General features: G+C 46.3%; 1 protein-coding gene and 2 pseudogenes across 3 annotated transcripts; all 3 read left to right on the top strand.

The window, feature by feature from the left end:
* Positions 1-2930: 2930 nt before the first annotated feature.
* On the top strand, positions 2931-4227 carry LOC143269170 (apolipoprotein F-like; annotated as a pseudogene). Its single transcript, XR_013045570.1, has 2 exons — positions 2931-3067; positions 3211-4227. The product of XR_013045570.1 is annotated as an apolipoprotein F-like (transcript).
* Positions 4228-8730: 4503 nt separating this feature from the next.
* LOC102914057 (apolipoprotein F-like) lies at positions 8731-10042 on the top strand (annotated as a pseudogene). Its single transcript, XR_013045569.1, has 2 exons — positions 8731-8870; positions 9014-10042. The product of XR_013045569.1 is annotated as an apolipoprotein F-like (transcript).
* Positions 10043-17911: 7869 nt separating this feature from the next.
* LOC102913737 (apolipoprotein F) lies at positions 17912-19451 on the top strand. The gene is made up of 2 exons (XM_006987351.4): positions 17912-18084; positions 18320-19451. Exons 1-2 carry the CDS (start codon positions 18069-18071, stop codon positions 19099-19101), a joined length of 798 nt encoding a protein of 265 aa, XP_006987413.4. The 5' UTR covers positions 17912-18068; the 3' UTR covers positions 19102-19451.
* The last annotated feature ends 222 nt before the right edge of the window (positions 19452-19673 follow it).

Genomic DNA, 19673 nt, shown 5'->3' with positions numbered 1-19673 from the left:
AACTTTGGTTTGCCATTGCGACTTTATGAGGAAGGGAATAGACATTGCCTCAGTGGTTCCTTCTGTGCTCTTCAGAACACAGCCCAAGGGAAGCAGTTTGAGAAGCTGTTATCCATACAGCAAGGTCTGATCCAGCGAGGCCTCACCCCAGACTCCTGACCAACATCACTGTCTCTTGCTGATTCAGGTTGTCAGGCTTGTCAGCCAGTGCCCTTTACATTCTGAGCATTCTTAGTGGACCGGATACTCTTTTTGTAGATCTAAAGAGAAACTATTTAAATGGTATACCCTGCTCATAAATGGAGACAACAGTGTCCTAGGGATTCTCTAGGGATTTGGGGGTCTAGGGATTGGAGGTATCATGGACGCTTCTGCACACTTGTTTCTTTACATTTTGGCTGTGAATCCATGGAGACTTACTCCCTAGTTTATTCTGTAATTGTTCTCAGTGGTTAAGGGCCACTTCTGGGAACAGAGAGCAGTGAAAATTAATAGAGACAGGACCATGTTTGCCGTCTTCTGGTCTTCCAGAAGTGAAGGACATAACAGAGAAATGTTTGCCGTAATGATAATTTAGAACTTGTAAAATTTTTGTTAATTTTGTTTTTATTTTGAAGATAGAGTCTGGTTGTGTAGCACAGGCTAGCCTTGAACTCATAATCCTCCTGCCACAGCCTCCCAAATGCTGAGATGACAGGCAGGCATCCCCACACCTGGCTGTGCCAGATTTAGGAATCATTGATGTCTGTCCTTCCTCTAATGTGAGAACTAGTGTTATGCCTGAATCCAAGAAGAAGCCCAGTTCTTAGTCTGGTTAGACTCAGTGTCTTAGCTAGGGTTTCTATTGCTGTGAAGAGACACCATGACCACGGCAACTCTTATAAAGGAAACATTTAATTGGGGTGGCTGACATTTTCAGAGGTTCAGTCCATTATCATGGTGGGACATGGCGGCATGCAGGCAGACGTGGTGCTGGAGTAGTAGCTGAGACTTCTACATCTTCTGGACAACAGAAAATGGACTGAGACACTGGGCGGCATCCTGAGCATAGAAACCTCAAAGCTGGTTCTCACATTGACACTCTTTCTCTAACACCCACTCCAACAAATCCACAGCTCCTAATAGTGCTGCTCCCTATGAGATCACGGGGGCCGATTACATCCACACTACCACACTCGGTGGGTCAGTGCTGAGCTGGTGAACATGTTTTATCTGTGTCTCATGTTGAAACCAGGAAAGGTGAGTCTGATGTCAGTCTGTCCATGTATGTGGAGTACGGTTTAGAGGTTCCTACCAGGACTGCCAGCCTTCTGCCACACCCTCTTCCAGCTCTCCCTAGGCTTCTTTTTACAAAATATTTATGGGGGCTGAAAGACGGCTCAATGGTTGCTCTTCCAAAGGACCCCAGGTTTGATTCCCAGTGCCTACATGGTAGGTCACAACTGTCTAATACGCAGTTCCAGGGAATCCGATGCCTTCTGGTTCTGGTGATCACTGCATGCACGTGGTGTGTAGATACTCATGAAGGTAAAATACCCATATGCATAATTAATTTTTTAAATTTTTTTGACATTTCATATATTTTTCCGAACTCTTTATTGCCTGGGTTCTGATGACTGAACTCTGGTTGTCAGGCTTGTTCCAGCGAGTGCCTTTCACCCACAGTGAGAGCCTGTCTTAACAAAACAGGTCGGGTGGCTCAGGCCTATGATCTCAGCACTCTGGAGACAGAAGCAAAGTTACCCCGACTGCATAGGAAGTCAGGTCAGAGTGGGCTGGAGAGTGTCAGAAAGAAGCACATAGCCAGGATCATGGCTCACACCTTTAATCCCATCACTTGGGAGACAGATGCAGGAAGAGATCTGTGAGTTCAAGAACAGCCTGCTCTACAAAGTTTCAGGACAGCTGGGACTACATAGAGAGACCCTGTCTCAAAGAACAATAAAAAAGTGAACAGGAGCTGGAGAGATGTCTCAGTGGTTAAGAACTAGGTCTCCAGAGGACTGGAGTCTGAGTCCTCACAACCATGTCAGGTGGTTCACGACTGCCTCTAACGAGCTTGTCTGGCCTCTGTGGGCACCTGCACTTGTGGACACACCTACACATCATTAAAAATAAAAAATAAATATTAGGGCTGGAAAGATGGCTCAGAGGTTAAGAGCACTGAATGCTCTCCCACAGGTCCAGAGTTCAATTCCCAGCACCCATTCACAACCATCTGCAATAAGATCTGGCACCATCTTCTGTACATATAATAAATAAATAAATCTTTAAAAAAATAAAACAATTAGCCGGGCGATGGTGGCGGCGGCGCACCCCTTTATTTCCAGCACTCGGGAGGCAGAGCCAGGTGGATCTATTGTGAGTTCAAGGCCAGCCTGGGCTACCAAGTGAGTTCCAGGAAAGGCACAAATTTACACAGAGAAAACCTGTCTCAAAATTAAATTAATATTAAAAAAAATTAAAACCTGAAAGTCTGCTCTGACACAGTTTGATTTGCTGGTAGGTTCTGTTTTTTCAGAACTTGTGATTGGTAAGTCTTTAAGAACTATATGGACTAGGAGGATAGCCCAGTTGGTAGCATGCTTGCTTTACATACATAAATCCTTGGATTTGATTCCCAGTACCACATAAACTGCACATCATGGCACATACCTGTAAATCCCAGTACTGGGGAGAGAATGGCAGAAGGATCAGAAGTTCAAGGTCATTCTTTGCTACCTAATCCAAATTCCGGGCCAACCAAAGCTACCGAAGACCCTGTCTTGAAAGAGAGGAAACAAACTTTCTGTTGCCTAGAAGATGTAGAGGAGCTTTGTTGCTCTGATTTATGACTAAATAAGAACTTAGGTTGACCAGACCATGGTCTACGGAAATCAGACTGCACACGAGGAAGCCCTGTTGGTCAGGATGAGGCAATAGCTGATTGGACAAAGTCTAGCCCAGAAATACATGATCAATATGTTCATTTTCAGTCATCTGATCTGGAAGGCAGCCACTCCAGCCACTGGAGGGGACGCGCTGAGACAGGACCACCTCATTCCTCTGGCTGCTGCCTTCAGGACAGGTGAGGGTGACACACGGCTTCTAAGGGGGTAAAAACGGAAACCGAGGTCTCTGAACACTAGGACTCTTCCAAGCTCCGACCATTCTTGGCCCCCGTTCATGTTGGGTTTCCTACCTCCTCACCTGAGTTCTTCTTCCCGACAGGGCTGTTCCGCTGACCCACCATGATCCAGGCTGCATTGCTCCTTGGCTGTGTCTTGCTGTCCTCAGTGGCCGCCTTTCCAAGGAATACCCAGAATGGCGCCCTGCCCCCTCAGCGGGCTATCACAGAGCCGGAACCTACATCACATGTGCTCTCCGGGAAGATCCCTGCTCCAGCCCCTGGCACCTGCCAGGACCTCCTGAACGCAGCCCCCTCCTTAGCCCCCTTGCCTGAGAATTTGTCCCTCTTAGCACTAAGAGTGGCCTTGGAGGACATTGGCTGCCCCACTGAGGCCCACTCTCTGCAGCTTCAGCTCAGTGGGCTGGGAGGAAAGGACAACACTGAAACCCTGATCCTTGAGAGTCAAAAGCTCATCAAGGAGCAAAGGACTGGCGATAATGAAGCCATTCTGAGGGGCCTGGGGGGATCCCCTGGGGAACTGAAGAGGGTCGGGCGCTCAGTGACCTTGCCTGAGACATGCACCTCTGAAGAAGGACGATTGTTCTATGAACTTGGATCTCTGCTTGTTGAACTTGCTGAGAAGCTCCCTACCATTGATGTGGTGAGAGAGTTCAAGGCTTCTGCAGTCAACTTCACCCAGACGTGCACCGTTGAGTCTTGGGAACATTTGGAGCAAGTACGCATTAAGATGATGAAAACCCCAGAAGTTAGGAATGCCACACTCTCCACAGAAGATCAAATACACATGGCTGCTCAGTTTTCAGGCATTCTGAATCGTTTTTTTGGGGGGCCTCCTACTAAATTATTTTCAGTCTTATTTTGGATAGACAAGGCCTCATCGGCGTCACGTCTACTTTCTCATAGCCCTTAGAAGGTCTGCTGCAGAGACCATGCATACTATGAAACTAGATAATGGCAATATTTTATGATTTATGCATTTTTTCCTTTGAGCCTGGTGAGCAGACACATCTTTCAGTTCTTAAATGCTATGGGTATTGAAATTTCTCTCTTCACCAACTTAACACTTAGTAATTACCCAAATGAAATCTGTACCTTGATTGTGTTCATTTTCATTTGCTTTGAGATATTAAGGGCTGGGCGTTGTTTTTTGTTATGTTTTTTGAGACAGGGTCTCACTGTGTAACCCTGGCTGGCCTGGAACTCAGAGATCTGCCTGCCTTTGCCTCCAACTACTGGGATTAAAAGCATGTGACACCAAGTCTGGATTTGTTTTGATATTTTGAGAGAGTCTTGCTGTGTAGCCCCTGTGCTCCCTTAGCCCAGGTCAGCCTCAAATTTATGGACTCCTACTTCGGCCCTCCAAGCACTAGGAAAATAGATCTGGGCCACTATATTAGTTTCTGTAGTCTTGGGGTTGAACCCAGGGCCTCGGGAACACTAGACGAGCAGTCTACCACTAAGTCACCATCCCAGTCTACGTCTTTAATTCTTCAACTGGTAAGAGAAATGAAAAGCTGCTTCTGTACTGGAATCGCTGTGTTTGGAGCCTTTAAGGGGGTTTAAGATGAATTCATAGCATGAGCTGGCCCAGAACTCACTGTGTAGTTCATGCTGGCCTGAGCTTTCCTCATGCTGCAAAGTTCTTGCCTGGCCTGGAGGCTTTCTTGAGTCTGGGTTTCTGTGGCTCCTTTTATGGTCTGAAGATGGACTGCCCAGGGACATGCAGTCCATGCCAAGGTCTCTTGAGGTCAAAGGTTTGAACAATCAGTACAAGTGGGGAAATATTTGTAGAGAAACAACCATCTCCCCAGGTCATGGGACAGGGAACTGGACAGGTCTACACCTCCTGGAGCGGTCTCAGTTTTCACTGGCTGCACTACAGGAATTTGGGGATCCTGTGACTGTATGGAAGTGGAACAGAAGTCTGGGGACACAGAATGAGACACCATGTTGAGCAATTGTCATTCTCATTTCTTAATTTTTATTTTATTATTTGTGTTGTGTGTGTGTGCGTGTGCGTGTGCGTGTGCGTGTGCGTGTGCGTGTGCGTGTGTGTGTGTGTGTGTTCCCGTGTTCGCGTGCACGCGCTGCAGCACACATGGAGGTCAGTTGTGTGAGGTCAGGGGACAATGTTCCTGGGTCACTGCTCGAATTCCATGGTGGGTTCTGGTGATCAAATTTGGGTCCCTGGGTTTGAGGGCAAGCTCCTTTACCTGTTGAGTCATCTTGCATCCCCCCCCCCTCATTTCTTGGGGACCAATTTAAGAGGAGCAAAAGACGAGGGTCGATGGTTGAGATTACCAGATTGTCTTCTGAGCCAAACTACTACCGTCCCTGGTTCACCAGGGCCTTCTTGCCAAAGACCACCACAGCTGGGCCTGTGGAATTTTGACTTTCCCTCATGAGGGAGAGACAGAAGCTCCCGGGTCCTCATCAGAGGATCCAGCCACTGCTCCCAGCCAATTACAGGCAATTCTGCCCAAATGTCCTCATGGCCTCAGGGAGGGGCTAGAGAGTATAAACTGGGGAGCACTAGAGGTCCAGGGGCCATCTAAGCAGGGGAAACCATCATCTTTGTTAGGGTCATCCACTGCCCTGCTAATAACCACTTACCCGTGCTCTATAAGTAACTCCAACAAACTCATTGGCTCCCGGGATAACCTTGGTGGAATGGAACTTTGGTTTGCCATTGCGACTTTATGAGGAAGGGAATAGACATTGCCTCAGTGGTTCCTTCTGTGCTCTTCAGAACACAGCCCAAGGGAAGCAGTTTGAGAAGCTGTTATCCATACAGCAAGGTCTGATCCAGCGAGGCCTCACCCCAGACTCCTGACCAACATCACTGTCTCTTGCTGATTCAGGTTGTCAGGCTTGTCAGCCAGTGCCCTTTACATTCTGAGCATTCTTAGTGGACCGGATACTCTTTTTGTAGATCTAAAGAGAAACTATTTAAATGGTATACCCTGCTCATAAATGGAGACAACAGTGTCCTAGGGATTCTCTAGGGATTTGGGGGTCTAGGGATTGGAGGTATCATGGACGCTTCTGCACACTTGTTTCTTTACATTTTGGCTGTGAATCCATGGAGACTTACTCCCTAGTTTATTCTGTAATTGTTCTCAGTGGTTAAGGGCCACTTCTGGGAACAGAGAGCAGTGAAAATTAATAGAGACAGGACCATGTTTGCCGTCTTCTGGTCTTCCAGAAGTGAAGGACATAACAGAGAAATGTTTGCCGTTATGATAATTTAGAACTTGTAAAATTTTTGTTAATTTTGTTTTTATTTTGAAGACAGAGTCTGGTTGTGTAGCACAGGCTAGCCTTGAACTCATAATCCTCCTGCCACAGCCTCCCAAATGCTGAGATGACAGGCAGGCATCCCCACACCTGGCTGTGCCAGATTTAGGAATCATTGATGTCTGTCCTTCCTCTAATGTGAGAACTAGTGTTATGCCTGAATCCAAGAAGAAGCCCAGTTCTTAGTCTGGTTAGACTCAGTGTCTTAGCTAGGGTTTCTATTGCTGTGAAGAGACACCATGACCACGGCAACTCTTATAAAGGAAACATTTAATTGGGGTGGCTGACGTTTTCAGAGGTTCAGTCCATTATCATGGTGGGACATGGCGGCATGCAGGCAGACGTGGTGCTGGAGTAGTAGCTGAGAGTTCTACATCTTCTGGACAACAGGAAATGGACTGAGACACTGGGCGGCATCCTGAGCATAGAAATCTCAAAGCTGGTTCTCACAGTGACACTCTTTCTCTAACAACCACTGCAACAAATCCACAGCTCCTAATAGTGCTGCTCCCTATGAGATCACGGGGGCCGATTACATCCACACTACCACACTCGGTGGGCCAGTGCTGAGCTGGTGAACATGTTTTATCTGTGTCTCATGTTGAAACCAGGAAAGGTGAGTCTGATGTCAGTCTGTCCATGTATGTGTAGTACGGTTTAGAGGTTCCCACCAGGACTGCCAGCCTTCTGCCACACCCTCTTCCAGCTCTCCCTAGGCTTCTTTTTACAAAATATTTATGGGGGCTGAAAGACGGCTCAATGGTTGCTCTTCCAAAGGACCCCAGGTTTGATTCCCAGTGCCTACATGGTAGGTCACAACTGTCTAATACGCAGTTCCAGGGAATCCGATGCCTTCTGGTTCTGGTGATCACTGCATGCACGTGGTGTGTAGATACTCATGAAGGTAAAATACCCATATGCATAATTAATTTTTTAAATTTTTTTGACATTTCATATATTTTTCCGAACTCTTTATTGCCTGGGTTCTGATGACTGAACTCTGGTTGTCAGGCTTGTTCCAGCGAGTGCCTTTCACCCACAGTGAGAGCCTGTCTTAACAAAACAGGTCGGGTGGCTCAGGCCTATGATCTCAGCACTCTGGAGACAGAAGCAAAGTTACCCCGACTGCATAGGAAGTCAGGTCAGAGTGGGCTGGAGAGTGTCAGAAAGAAGCACATAGCCAGGATCATGGCTCACACCTTTAATCCCATCGCTTGGGAGACAGATGCAGGAAGAGATCTGTGAGTTCAAGAACAGCCTGCTCTACAAAGTTTCAGGAGAGCTGGGACTACATAGAGAGACCCTGTCTCAAAGAACAATAAAAAAGTGAACAGGAGCTGGAGAGATGTCTCAGTGGTTAAGAACTAGGTCTCCAGAGGACTGGAGTCTGAGTCCTCACAACCATGTCAGGTGGTTCACGACTGCCTCTAACGAGCTTGTCTGGCCTCTGTGGGCACCTGCACTTGTGGACACACCTACACATCACTAAAAATAAAAAATAAATATTAGGGCTGGAAAGATGGCTCAGAGGTTAAGAGCACTGAATGCTCTCCCACAGGTCCAGAGTTCAATTCCCAGCACCCATTCACAACCATCTGCAATAAGATCTGGCACCATCTTCTGTACATATAATAAATAAATAAATTTTAAAAAAATAAAATAATTAGCCGGGCGGTGGTGGCGGCGGCGCACCCCTTTATTTCCAGCACTCGGGAGGCAGAGCCAGGTGGATCTATTGTGAGTTCAAGGCCAGCCTGGGCTACCAAGTGAGTTCCAGGAAAGGCACAAATTTACACAGAGAAAACCTGTCTCAAAATTAAATTAATATTAAAAAAAATTAAAACCTGAAAGTCTGCTCTGACACAGTTTGATTTGCTGGTAGGGTCTGTTTTTTCAGAACTTGTGATTGGTAAGTCTTTAAGAAATATATGGACTAGGAGGATAGCCCAGTTGGTAGCATGCTTGCTTTACATACATGAATCCTTGGATTTGATTCCCAGTACCACATAAACTGCACATCATGGCACATACCTGTAAATCCCAGTACTGGGGAGAGAATGGCAGAAGGATCAGAAGTTCAAGGTCATTCTTTGCTACCTAATCCAAATTCCGGGCCAACCAAAGCTACCGAAGACCCTGTCTTGAAAGAGAGGAAACAAACTTTCTGTTGCCTAGAAGATGTAGAGGAGCTTTGTTGCTCTGATTTATGACTAAATAAGAACTTAGGTTGACCAGACCATGGTCTACGGAAATCAGACTGCACACGAGGAAGCCCTGTTGGTCAGGATGAGGCAATAGCTGATTGGACAAAGTCTAGCCCAGAAATACGTGATCAATATGTTCATTTTCAGTCATCCGATCTGGAAGGCAGCCACTCCAGCCACTGGAGGGGACGCGCTGAGACAGGACCACCTCATTCCTCTGGCTGCTGCCTTCAGGACAGGTGAGGGTGACACACGGCTTCTAAGGGGGTAAAAACGGAAACCGAGGTCTCTGAACACTAGGACTCTTCCAAGCTCCGACCATTCTTGGCCCCCGTTCATGTTGGGTTTCCTACCTCCTCACCTGAGTTCTTCTTCCCGACAGGGCTGTTCCGCTGACCCACCATGATCCAGGCTGCATTGCTCCTTGGCTGTGTCTTGCTGTCCTCAGTGGCCGCCTTTCCAAGGAATACCCAGAATGGCGCCCTGCCCCCTCAGCAGGCTATCACAGAGCCTGAACCTACACCACATGAGTTCTCCGGGAAGATCCCTGCTCCAGCCCCTGGCACCTGCCAGGACCTCCTGAACGCAGCCCCCTCCTTAGCCCCCTCCTTAGCCCCCTTGCCTGAGAATTTGTCCCTCTTAGCACTAAGAGTGGCCTTGGAGGACATTGGCTGCCCCACTGAGGCCCACTCTCTGCAGCTTCAGCTCAGTGGGCTGGGAGGAAAAGACAACACTGAAACCCTGATCCTCGAGAGTCAAAAGCTCATCAAGGAGCAAGGGACTGGTGATAACGAAGCCATTCTGAGGGGCCTGGGGGGATCCCCTGGGGAACTGAAGAGGGTCGGGCGCTCAGTGACCTTGCCTGAGACATGCACCTCTGAAGAAGGACGATTGTTCTATGAACTTGGATCTCTGCTTGTTGAACTTGCTGAGAAGCTCCCTACCATTGATGTGGTGAGAGAGTTCAAGGCTTCTGCAGTCAACTTCACCCAGACGTGCACCGTTGAGTCTTGGGAACATTTGGAGCAAGTACGCATTAAGATGATGAAAACCCCAGAAGTTAGGAATGCCACACTCTCCACAGAAGATCAAATACACATGGCTGCTCAGTTTTCAGGCATTCTGAATCGTTTTTTTGGGGGGCCTCCTACTAAATTATTTTCAGTCTTATTTTGGATAGACAAGGCCTCATCGGCGTTACGTCTACTTTCTCATAGCCCTTAGTAGGTCTGCTGCAGAGACCATGCATACTATGAAACTAGATAATGGCAATATTTTATGATTTATGCATTTTTTCCTTTGAGCCTGGTGAGCAGACACATCTTTCAGTTCTTAAATGCTATGGGTATTACAATTTCTCTCTTCACCAACTTAACACTTAGTAATTCCCCAAATGAAATCTGTACCTTGATTGTGTTCATTTTCATTTGCTTTGAGATATTAAGGGCTGGGTGTTGTTTTTTGTTATGTTTTTTGAGACAGGGTCTCACTGTGTAACCCTGGCTGGCCTGGAACTCAGAGATCTGCCTGCCTTTGCCTCCAACTACTGGGATTAAAAGCATGTGACACCAAGTCTGGATTTGTTTTGATATTTTGAGAGAGTCTTGCTGTGTAGCCCCTGTGCTCCCTTAGCCCAGGTCAGCCTCAAATTTATGGACTCCTACTTCGGCCCTCCAAGCACTAGGAAAATAGATCTGGGCCACTATATTAGTTTCTGTAGTCTTGGGGTTGAACCCAGGGCCTCGGGAACACTAGACGAGCAGTCTACCACTAAGTCACCATCCCAGTCTACGTCTTTAATTCTTCAACTGGTAAGAGAAATGAAAAGCTGCTTCTGTACTGGAATCGCTGTGTTTGGAGCCTTTAAGGGGGTTTAAGATGAATTCATAGCATGAGCTGGCCCAGAACTCACTGTGTAGTTCATGCTGGCCTGAGCTTTCCTCAGGCTGCAAAGTTCTTGCCTGGCCTGGAGGCTTCTTCACTCTGGGTTTCTGTGGCTCCTTTTGTGGTCTGAAGATGGACTGCGCAGGGACATGCAGTCCATGCCAAGGTCTCTTGAGGCCAAAGGTTTGAACAATCAGTACAAGTGGGGAAATATTTGTAGAGAAACAACCATCTCCCCAGTTCATGGGACAGAGAACTGGACAGGTCTACACCTCCTGGAGCTGTCTCAGTTTTCACTGGCTGCACTACAGGAATTTGAGGATCCTGTGACTGTATGGAAGTGGAACAGAAGTCTGGGGACACAGAATGAGACACCATGTTGAGCAACTGTCATTCTCATTTCTTAATTTTTATTTCATTATTTGTGGTGTGTGTGTGTGTGTGTGTGTGTGTGTGTGTGTGTGTGTGTGTGTGTCCGTGTGCGCGCGTGCTGCAGCACACATGGAGGTCAGTTGTGTGAGGTCAGGGGCAATGTTTCTGGGTCACTGCTAGAATTCCATGGTGGGTTCTGGTGATCAAATTTGGGTCCCTGGGTTTGAGGGCAAGCTCCTTTACCTGTTGAGTCACCTTGCATTCTCCCCCATTCTCATTTCTTGGGGCCCAGTTTAAAAGGAGCAAAAGACGAGGGTCGATGGTTGAGATGTACCAGATTGTCTTCTGAGCCAAACTACTGCCGTCCCTGGTTCACCAGGGCCTGCTTGCCAAAGACCACCACAGCTGGGCGTGTGGAATTTTGACTTTCCCTCATGAGGGAGAGACAGAAGCTCCCGGGTCCTCATCAGAGGATCCAGCCACTGCTCCCAGCCAATTACAGGCAATTCTGCCCAAATGTCCTCAGGACCTCAGGGAGGGACTAAAGAGTATAAACTGGGGAGCACTGGAGGTCCAGGGGCCATCTAAGCAGGGGAAACCATCATCTGTGTTTAGGGTCATCCACTGCCCTGCTCATAACCACTTACCCGTGCTCTATAAGTAACTCCAACAAACTCATTGGCTCCCGGGATAACCTTGGTGGATTGTAACTTTGGTTTGCCATTGGGACTTTATGAGGAAGGGAATAGACATTGCCTCAGTGGTTCCTTCTGTGCTCTTCAGAACACAGCCCAGGGGAAGCAGTTTGAGAAGCTGTTGTCCATACAGCAAGGTCTGATCCAGCGAGGCCTCACCCCAGACTCCTGGCCGACATCACAGCCTCCTGCTGACTCAGGTCGTCAGGCTTGGTGGCCAGTGCCCTTTACATTCTGAGCATCCTCAGTGGACCAGATACTCTTTTTATAGATCTAAAGAGAAACTATTTAAATGGTATACCCTGCTCATAAATGGAGACAACAGTGTCCTAGGGATTCTCTGGGGATTTGGGGGTCTAGGGATTGGAGGTATCATGGACGCTTCTGCACACTTGTTTCTTTCCATTTTTGGCTGTGAATCCATGGAGACTTACTCCCTAGTTTATTCTGTAATTGTTCTCAGTGGTTAAGGGCCACTTCTGGGAACAGAGAACAGTAAAAATTAATAGAGATAGGACCCTGGATGTCGTCCTCTGGTCTGCCAGAAGTAAAGGACATAACAGAGAATTATGCCATAATTATAATTTAGAACTTGTAATAATTTTGTTAATTTTGTTTTTATTTTGAAGACAGAGTCTGGTTGTGTAGCACAGGCTAGCCTTGAACTCATAATCTTCCTGCCTCAGCCTCCCAAGTGCTGAGATGACAGGCAGGCTTCCTCACACCTGGTCGTGCCAGATTTAGGAATCATTGATGTCTGTCCTTCCTCTAATGTGAGAACTAGTGTTATGCCTGAATCCAAGAATCAGTCCAGTTCTTCACTGGTTAGACTCAGTGTCTTAGTCAGGGTTTCTATTGCTGTGAAAAGACACCATGACCACGGCAACTTTTCTTTTCTCACTTTTTAAAAATTTATTTTCTATTATCAGCTTGATACAGTACAAATTCTTATCCTAATTGTGAAATGTTTCATTGAGGCTTGCCCAGTAATTGAGTAAAACTGAAACTTGTTATAAGCCACAGTCATCCTAGGGTCCCCCCTGCTATGTAGCCTCCCTGGATCTGTGGGTTGCAGTCTGATTGTTCTTTGCTTTATATCTAGAATCCACTTATGAATGAGTACATACCATATTTGTCCTTCTGGGTTTGGTTACCTCACTCAGGATGATATTTTCTAGTACCATCCATTTGCCTACAAATTTCATGCTGTCATTGTTTTTCTCTGCTGAGTAGTAGTCCATTGTGTATATGTACCACATTTTCTTAATCCATTCTTCATTTGATGGGCATCTAGGTTGTTTCCAGGTTCTTGCTATTACGAATAGTGCTGCTATGAACATAGTTGAGCATGTATCTTTGTGGTATGATTGAGCATTTCTTTTTTTTTTTTTTGGTTTTTTCGAGACAGGGTTTCTCTGTGTAGCTTTGCGCCTTTCCTGGAGCTCACTTGGTAGCCCAGGCTGGCCTCGAACTCACAGAGATCCGCCTGGCTCTGCCTCCCGAGTGCTGGGATTAAAGGCGTGCGCCACCACGCCCGGCGATTGAGCATTTCTTGGGTATATGCCCAAGAGTGGTATGGCTGGGTCTTGAGGTAGATTGATTCCCAATTTTCTGAGACACTGCCATACTGATTTCCACAGTGTTTTACAAGCTTGCATTCCCACCAACAGTGGAGGAGTGTGGTGATAATCTAATTGTACTGAATTATTATTTTGATTGTATGTTAATAAATAAAGTTGTCTGGGAGTCAGAGCTATTAGAGCCATAGCAAGAGTGTGGCGGTGGTGGCACACGCCTTTAATCCCATAGATATCTGTGTGTTCAGGGTCAGAGCTATTAGAGCCATAGCAAGAGTGTGGCGGTGGTGGCACACGCCTTTAATCCCATAAGATCTCTGTGTGTTCAGGGATACAGCCAGCATTGGAGACATATGCCTTTAAGACCTAGGGGGCTGTACATTCAGACAGTGACGAGGCAGTCATGTGTTTGGGTTTACAACCAATGAGAAGGCAGAACAACATACTTTAAAAAAACGAACCGACAGGAAGTAGGTCTCTTTTCGCGAAGCTGGGACAGCAGGAGGAAGGGTGAGATTTTAGCTCTGAGCTCTGACTTCTCGGCTCTCTCTTTTACATTGTTTCTGTGTTTCTTATTTAATAAGACGGTTGGTTACATCTACAGAGGAGTGTTCCCTTTGCTCCACATCCACTCCAACATAGGTTGTCATTGGTGTTTTTTTTTTTTTTTTTTTTCGAGACAGGGTTTCTCTGTGTAGCTTTGTGCCTTTCCTGGAACTCACTTGGTAGCCCAGGCTGGCCTCGAACTCACATAGATCCTCCTGACTCTGCCTCCCAAGTGCTGGGATTAAAGGCGTGCGCCACCACCGCCCAGCTGGTGTTTTTGATCTTAGCCATTCTAACAGGTGTAAGGTGGTATCTCAGAGTCGTTTTGATTTGCATTTCTCTGATGATTAAGGATGTTGAGCATTTCTTTAAATGTCTTTCAGCCATTTGTGATTCTTCTTTTGAGAATTCTCTGTTTAGCTCCTCAGGCCATTTTTTAATTGGATTGTTCAGTATTTTGATGTCTAGTTTCTTGAGTTCTTTATATACATTGGAGATCAATCCTCTGTCACATGTGGGGTTGGTGAAGGTCTTTTCCCATTCTGTAGGCTGTCTTTTTGTCTTATTGACTGTGTCTTTTGCCCTACAAAAGCTTCTCAGTTGCAAGAGGTCCCATTTATTAATTTTTGTGCTCAGGTTTAAGTTTTTACATATTGACATCCAGTTATGCCAGCACCATTTGTTGAAGATATTTTCTTTTTTCTTTTTTTTTTTTTTTTTTTTTGGTTTTTCGAGACAGGGTTTCTCTGTGTAGCTTTGCGCCTTTCCTGGAGCTCACTTGGTAGCCCAGGCTGGCCTCGAACTCACAGAGATCCGCCTGCCTCTGCCTCCCGAGTGCTGGGATTAAAGGCGTGCGCCACCAACGCCCGGCGATATTTTCTTTTTTCATTGTATAGTTTTGGCTTCTTTGTCAAAAATCAGGTGTTCATATGTGCATGGATTAATGTCAGGGTCTTCAATTTGATTCCATTGTTTATGCCAGTACCAAGCTGTTTTTATTTCTATAGCTCTATAGTAGGGCTTGAGGTCAGGGATCGTGATACCTCCAGAGGTTGCTTTATTATACTTGATTCTTTTGGCTATCCTGGGTCTTTTATTTTTCCATATGAAGTTGAGTATTTTTCTTTCCAAGTCTGTGAAGAATTGTGTTGGGATTTTGATGGGGATTGCATTGAATCTGTAGATTGCTTTTGGTAAGATTGCCATTTTTACTATGTTAATCCTACCTATCTATGAGCATGGGAGATCCTTCCATTTTCTGATATCTTCTTCAATTTCTTTCTTCAGGGATTTAAAGTTCTTATCAAAAAGGTCCTTCACTTGTTTAGTTAGTGTTATCCCAAGGTATTTTATATTATTTGTGGCTATTGTAAAGGGTGATGTTTCTCTGGCTTCTTTCTCAGCCCTTTTTTTATTTGTGTATAGGAGGGCTACTGATTTTTTTGAGTTGATCTTGTATCCTGCTACTTTACTGAAGGAGTTTATCAGCTGTAGGAGTTCCCTGGTAGTTTTTGGGGTCACGTATGTATACTATCATATCATCTGCAAATAGTGAAAGTTTGGGGGGCTGGAGAGATGGCTCAGAGGTTAAGAGAACTGACTGCTCTTCCAGAGGTCCTGAGTTCAATTCCCAGCAACCACATGGTGGCTCCCAACCATCTGTAATGAGATCTGGTGCCCTCTTCTGGCCTGCAGTCATACATGCTGTATACATAATAAATAAATAAATAAATCTAAAAAAAAAGTGAAAGTTTGGCTTCTTCCTTGCCAATTTGTATCCCTTTGATCTCCTTTTGTTTTCTTATTGCTCTAGCTACAACGTCAAGTACTATATTGAATAAATATGGGGAGACTGGACAGCCTTGTCTTGTTCCTGATTTTAGTGGAATCGCTTTGAGTTTCTCTCTGTTTAATTTGATGGTGGCTGTTGGCTTGTTGTAAATTGTCTTTATTATGTTTAGAAATGTTCCTTGTATTCCTGATCTCTCCAAGACCTTTATCATGAAGGGGTGTTGGATTTTGTCAAATGCCTTTTCTGCATCTAGTGAGATGATCATGTGGTTTTTTTCTTTGAGTTTGTTTATATGGTGTATTACATTGACAGATTTTCATATGTTGAACCATCCTTACATCCCTGGGATGATACCTACTTGGTCATGGTGGGTAATTTTTTTAATGTGTTCCTGGATTCGGGTAGCCAGTATTTTGTTGAGTATTTTTGCATCAATGTTTATGAGGGAGATTGGTCTGTAATTCTCTTTCTTTGTTGCATCTTTGTGTGGTTTGGGCATCAGGGTAATTGTAGCCTCATAAAAAGAGTTTGGTAATGTTCCTTCTGTTTCTATTGTGTGGAACAATTTGAAGAGTATTGGAATTAGTTCTTCTTTGAAAATAAGGTAGAATTCTGCACTGAAACCATCTGGTCCTTTTTTTTTTTTTTTTTGGGAGACTTTTGATGACTGTTTCTATTTCTTTAGGGGTTATTGATCTATTAAATAGTTTATCTGGTCTTGATTTAACTTTGGTATGTGGTATCTATCCAGAAAATTGTCCATTTCTTCAGATTTTCCAGTTTTATGGAGTACAGGTTTTCGAAGCCAGGGCAACTCTTATAAAGAAAACATTTAATTGGGGTGGCTGACATTTTCAGGGATTCAGTCCATTATCATCATGGTAGGACATGGCGGCATACAGGCAGACGTGGTGCTGGAGAAGTAGCTGAGAGTCCTGCATCTTCCGAGCAACAGGAAATGGACTGAGACACTGGGCAGAATCCTGAGCATAGGAAACCTCAAAGCTGGTTCTCACAGTGACACTCTTCCTCTAACACCCACTCCAACAAATCCACAGCTCCTAATAGTACTGCTCCCTATGAGATCACGGGGGCCAATTACATCCACACTACCACACTTGGTGGGTCAGTGCTGAGCTGATGAACATGTTTTATCTGTGTCTCGTGTTGAAATCAGGAAAGTAAAAAATGAAAATTGCTTTGAGTGAGCTGATGTCAGTCTGTCCATGTGTGGTAGTACGGTTTAGAGGTTCCCTACCAGGACTGCCAGCCTTCTGCCTTAACCTTCTTCAAAAGATACCGAGAACCTTGCTCATTTTATCTACAGATCTAGGGCTAAACCTTAGGACAAGGCAATATGGTAGGATGGACAGGTATCAGAAGGGAAAAAAAAAAAAAACCCAGTTTGTCAGTATGGGACAAAGGTGAGGAGGACAGAGTCTGCTCCAGGAAGAATTGGTAAATATTTGTAAATACCAGATCCTTCACTTTTGTAAACCATACATGGCTTCCTGGCTTCCTAACGATGTGGTAGGGAGAAGGTGGGATTAGAACAACGTTCACTCAGATCATGAAGACACCAAAGGAAATGAGATGTTTATACTACCTGCTGCTTTCAGCTTCCCCTACAAACCAATGAAATCTCCCATAACTTTTTTTTCTCAATATGTATTATTTTTTCTAGACAAGTTCTCTGTCTGTAGCCCTGGATGTCCTGGAACTTTCTCTGTAGACCAGGCTAGCCTTGAATTCAGAGATCAGCCTGCCTCTGCCTCCCGAGTGACAAGACCTGAGAGATGGGTCATTGGTTAAAAGTACTTTCGCTGCCATGCAGAAGACCAAGGTTCAGTTCCCAGAACACACATGGCAGCCTGCGAATGTCTGTAACTCCAGTTCAAGGGAATGCAACATCCTCTTCTAGCCTCCTTGAGCACTTTACGTACATACCAGAAAAATGGTGGCGCACGCCTTTAATCCCAGCACTCGGGAGGCAGAGCCAGGCAGATCTCTGTGAGTTTGAGGCCAGCCTGGTCTCCAAAGTGAGTTCCAGGAAGGCTGTCCAGGGCTACACAGAGAAACCTTGTCTCAAAAAAGCCAACCCTTCCCCCCAAAAAAATCCAAAAATCTTTACAAAAAATAAAATAAAAAGAATATGAGTGAAGATGGGCCAGTGGAATTGAGGTCTCCAAAGACCACCTGGTGACTAACAGAACAGCCCAGCGGTCTGTACATGGCCGTCCTCATCATGGCCTCTGTCTCCAAGCCCACCTGCATCTACTCTGCCTCGTCCTGCATTAAGTCCAGGTGACCTTCCTGGAGGATAAGATCGATGTCCTCATGAAAACAGCTGGTGTTTCTGTTGAAACTTTCTGTCCCTGTTTATTTGCAAAGGCCCTGGCCAATGTCAACACTGGGAGCCTCGTCTGCACCTTAGGGACTGATGGACATGTTCTAGCCGTCAGTCCTGGCTCTTCCACACCAGCGGCTCCAAATACCTCCTCTCTCCACGGCACAGAGAACTGGGTAGAGCAGGAGGAGCTACCAAACCTACCCAAGTGGTCTTACTTCTCCATGACTGGACTGTACGGTAATCTGGGTCTCCCGTAAGTGGGTGGGCACAAAACAGTGAGGTCCCTGTGACCTAGAAATGACAGAGACCAAGGAGAAATTGCATTGCATTCCCCATATCCTGCCCCTTTACTAAAAAGAACAAAAGGCTAGAGGCAGGTGGTGGAAAAGGGGGTCCCTTGAATCTTGGGCTCCTTTAAGACTATAACCTTCAGCGAAATGGTTTACATGTTCTGGGGTTCTCCCATTTCCAGGGTACTCTGCTCCAGACATGCATCGCCTCAGACTCACCGTGATGCCAATCCATCTGGTTTGCTGTCTCCTTCTGTGTCCTGTGGATGCCGTTTCATACAGCGAACCAACAAGTCCCTCTACGATGCCCCCTCCCTCAGCGTTGGGATACCAGTTGCCCTCCTCAGACCCCTTGTCCTGCCAGATCCTGCTCCCAAAGCACCTGCCTGGCTTCACTCACATGCCCCCTCTCCCCAAGTTCCTGGTAGGCCTGGCTCTGAGGAATGCTCTGGAGGAAGCTGGCTGCCAGGCTGATGCCTGGGCTCTGCAGCTTCAGCTTTACCGATTGGGAGGAGTAGAGGCTACCCAGGCCCTCATCCACCATCTTCAAGAGCTCCACAAAAGTGGACACTCGGACTGGCAAGTGTCTGTGGACGCCCTGACCTCTGCTCTGCAGCTCTTAGCCTGGGAGCAGCCGGGTCCAAAGAGGGTCCAGCGCTCGTTTTCTGATGTGGACTGTGACAATGAGCAGGAGCAGAGTGTACACGATCTGGTCCAGCTGCTGCCAGGAGTAGGGACCTACTACAACCTAGGCACAGCTTTCTATTATGCCACTCAGAGTTGCTCTGACAAGGCCAAAGAACGGGGCCAAGATGGGGCCATAGATCTGGGCTATGACCTTCTGATGGCCATGGTGGGTCTGTCCGGGGGGCCAGCTGGGGTGGTGATCAGTGCCGCTCTGAAGCCAGCAATGAAGGCTGGAGTTCAGCGGCTGATCCGATATTATTATGATGAGGAACCGTGAACATCCCCTAAGCCAGAGACCAGGAAGGATGGGACCTCAGATGGCAGGGACTTGGGAGAAACAATCACGGCCACTTTGGTGTCAGAAGTTGAAAGTACATCTTCCTACAGTGGGCAAACCTTAGTCAAAAACTACGGTGCCTGGGCATACAAGAGGTAGTGACAGCAACAAATAAATGGAAAATTTTGGCAAGAGAAGTGCAGATGGATGGGTGGGTGGGTGGATTTGGGGGTCTTGTCATCACTTGCCAGTTATTTCTTCCTTGAAACTCGGTTTTTACGTTTCTAATGAGGGGATAGTGAGTTTTCACTTGAACAAGTGGTTATACAAATTAAAAGCTGATAGCATGACCCGACAGTATTTATCATTATATCCTCAAAAAAGTACTTACCTCGGCTCTTCCCTCCCTATCCTAAAGTGTTGAAATGCAAGTCCCTCCCCCTTCTCTGGAGTCCTTGGTGCCTCTAGTTTCGTTTCCTTTCCCTCAGCGTGCAGGTTCGGGAAAGTCAGCTGCTTGAGCTCTTGGGCATGACAGTAACTGGGCTCCGCCCCTCCCGGCCAGTCGCTGCAGT

Source organism: Peromyscus maniculatus, chromosome 18 (genome assembly GCF_049852395.1).
Source record: "Peromyscus maniculatus bairdii isolate BWxNUB_F1_BW_parent chromosome 18, HU_Pman_BW_mat_3.1, whole genome shotgun sequence".
Taxonomy (NCBI): Eukaryota; Metazoa; Chordata; class Mammalia; order Rodentia; family Cricetidae; genus Peromyscus; species Peromyscus maniculatus.
This window is presented reverse-complemented; position numbering and strand designations above follow the sequence as displayed.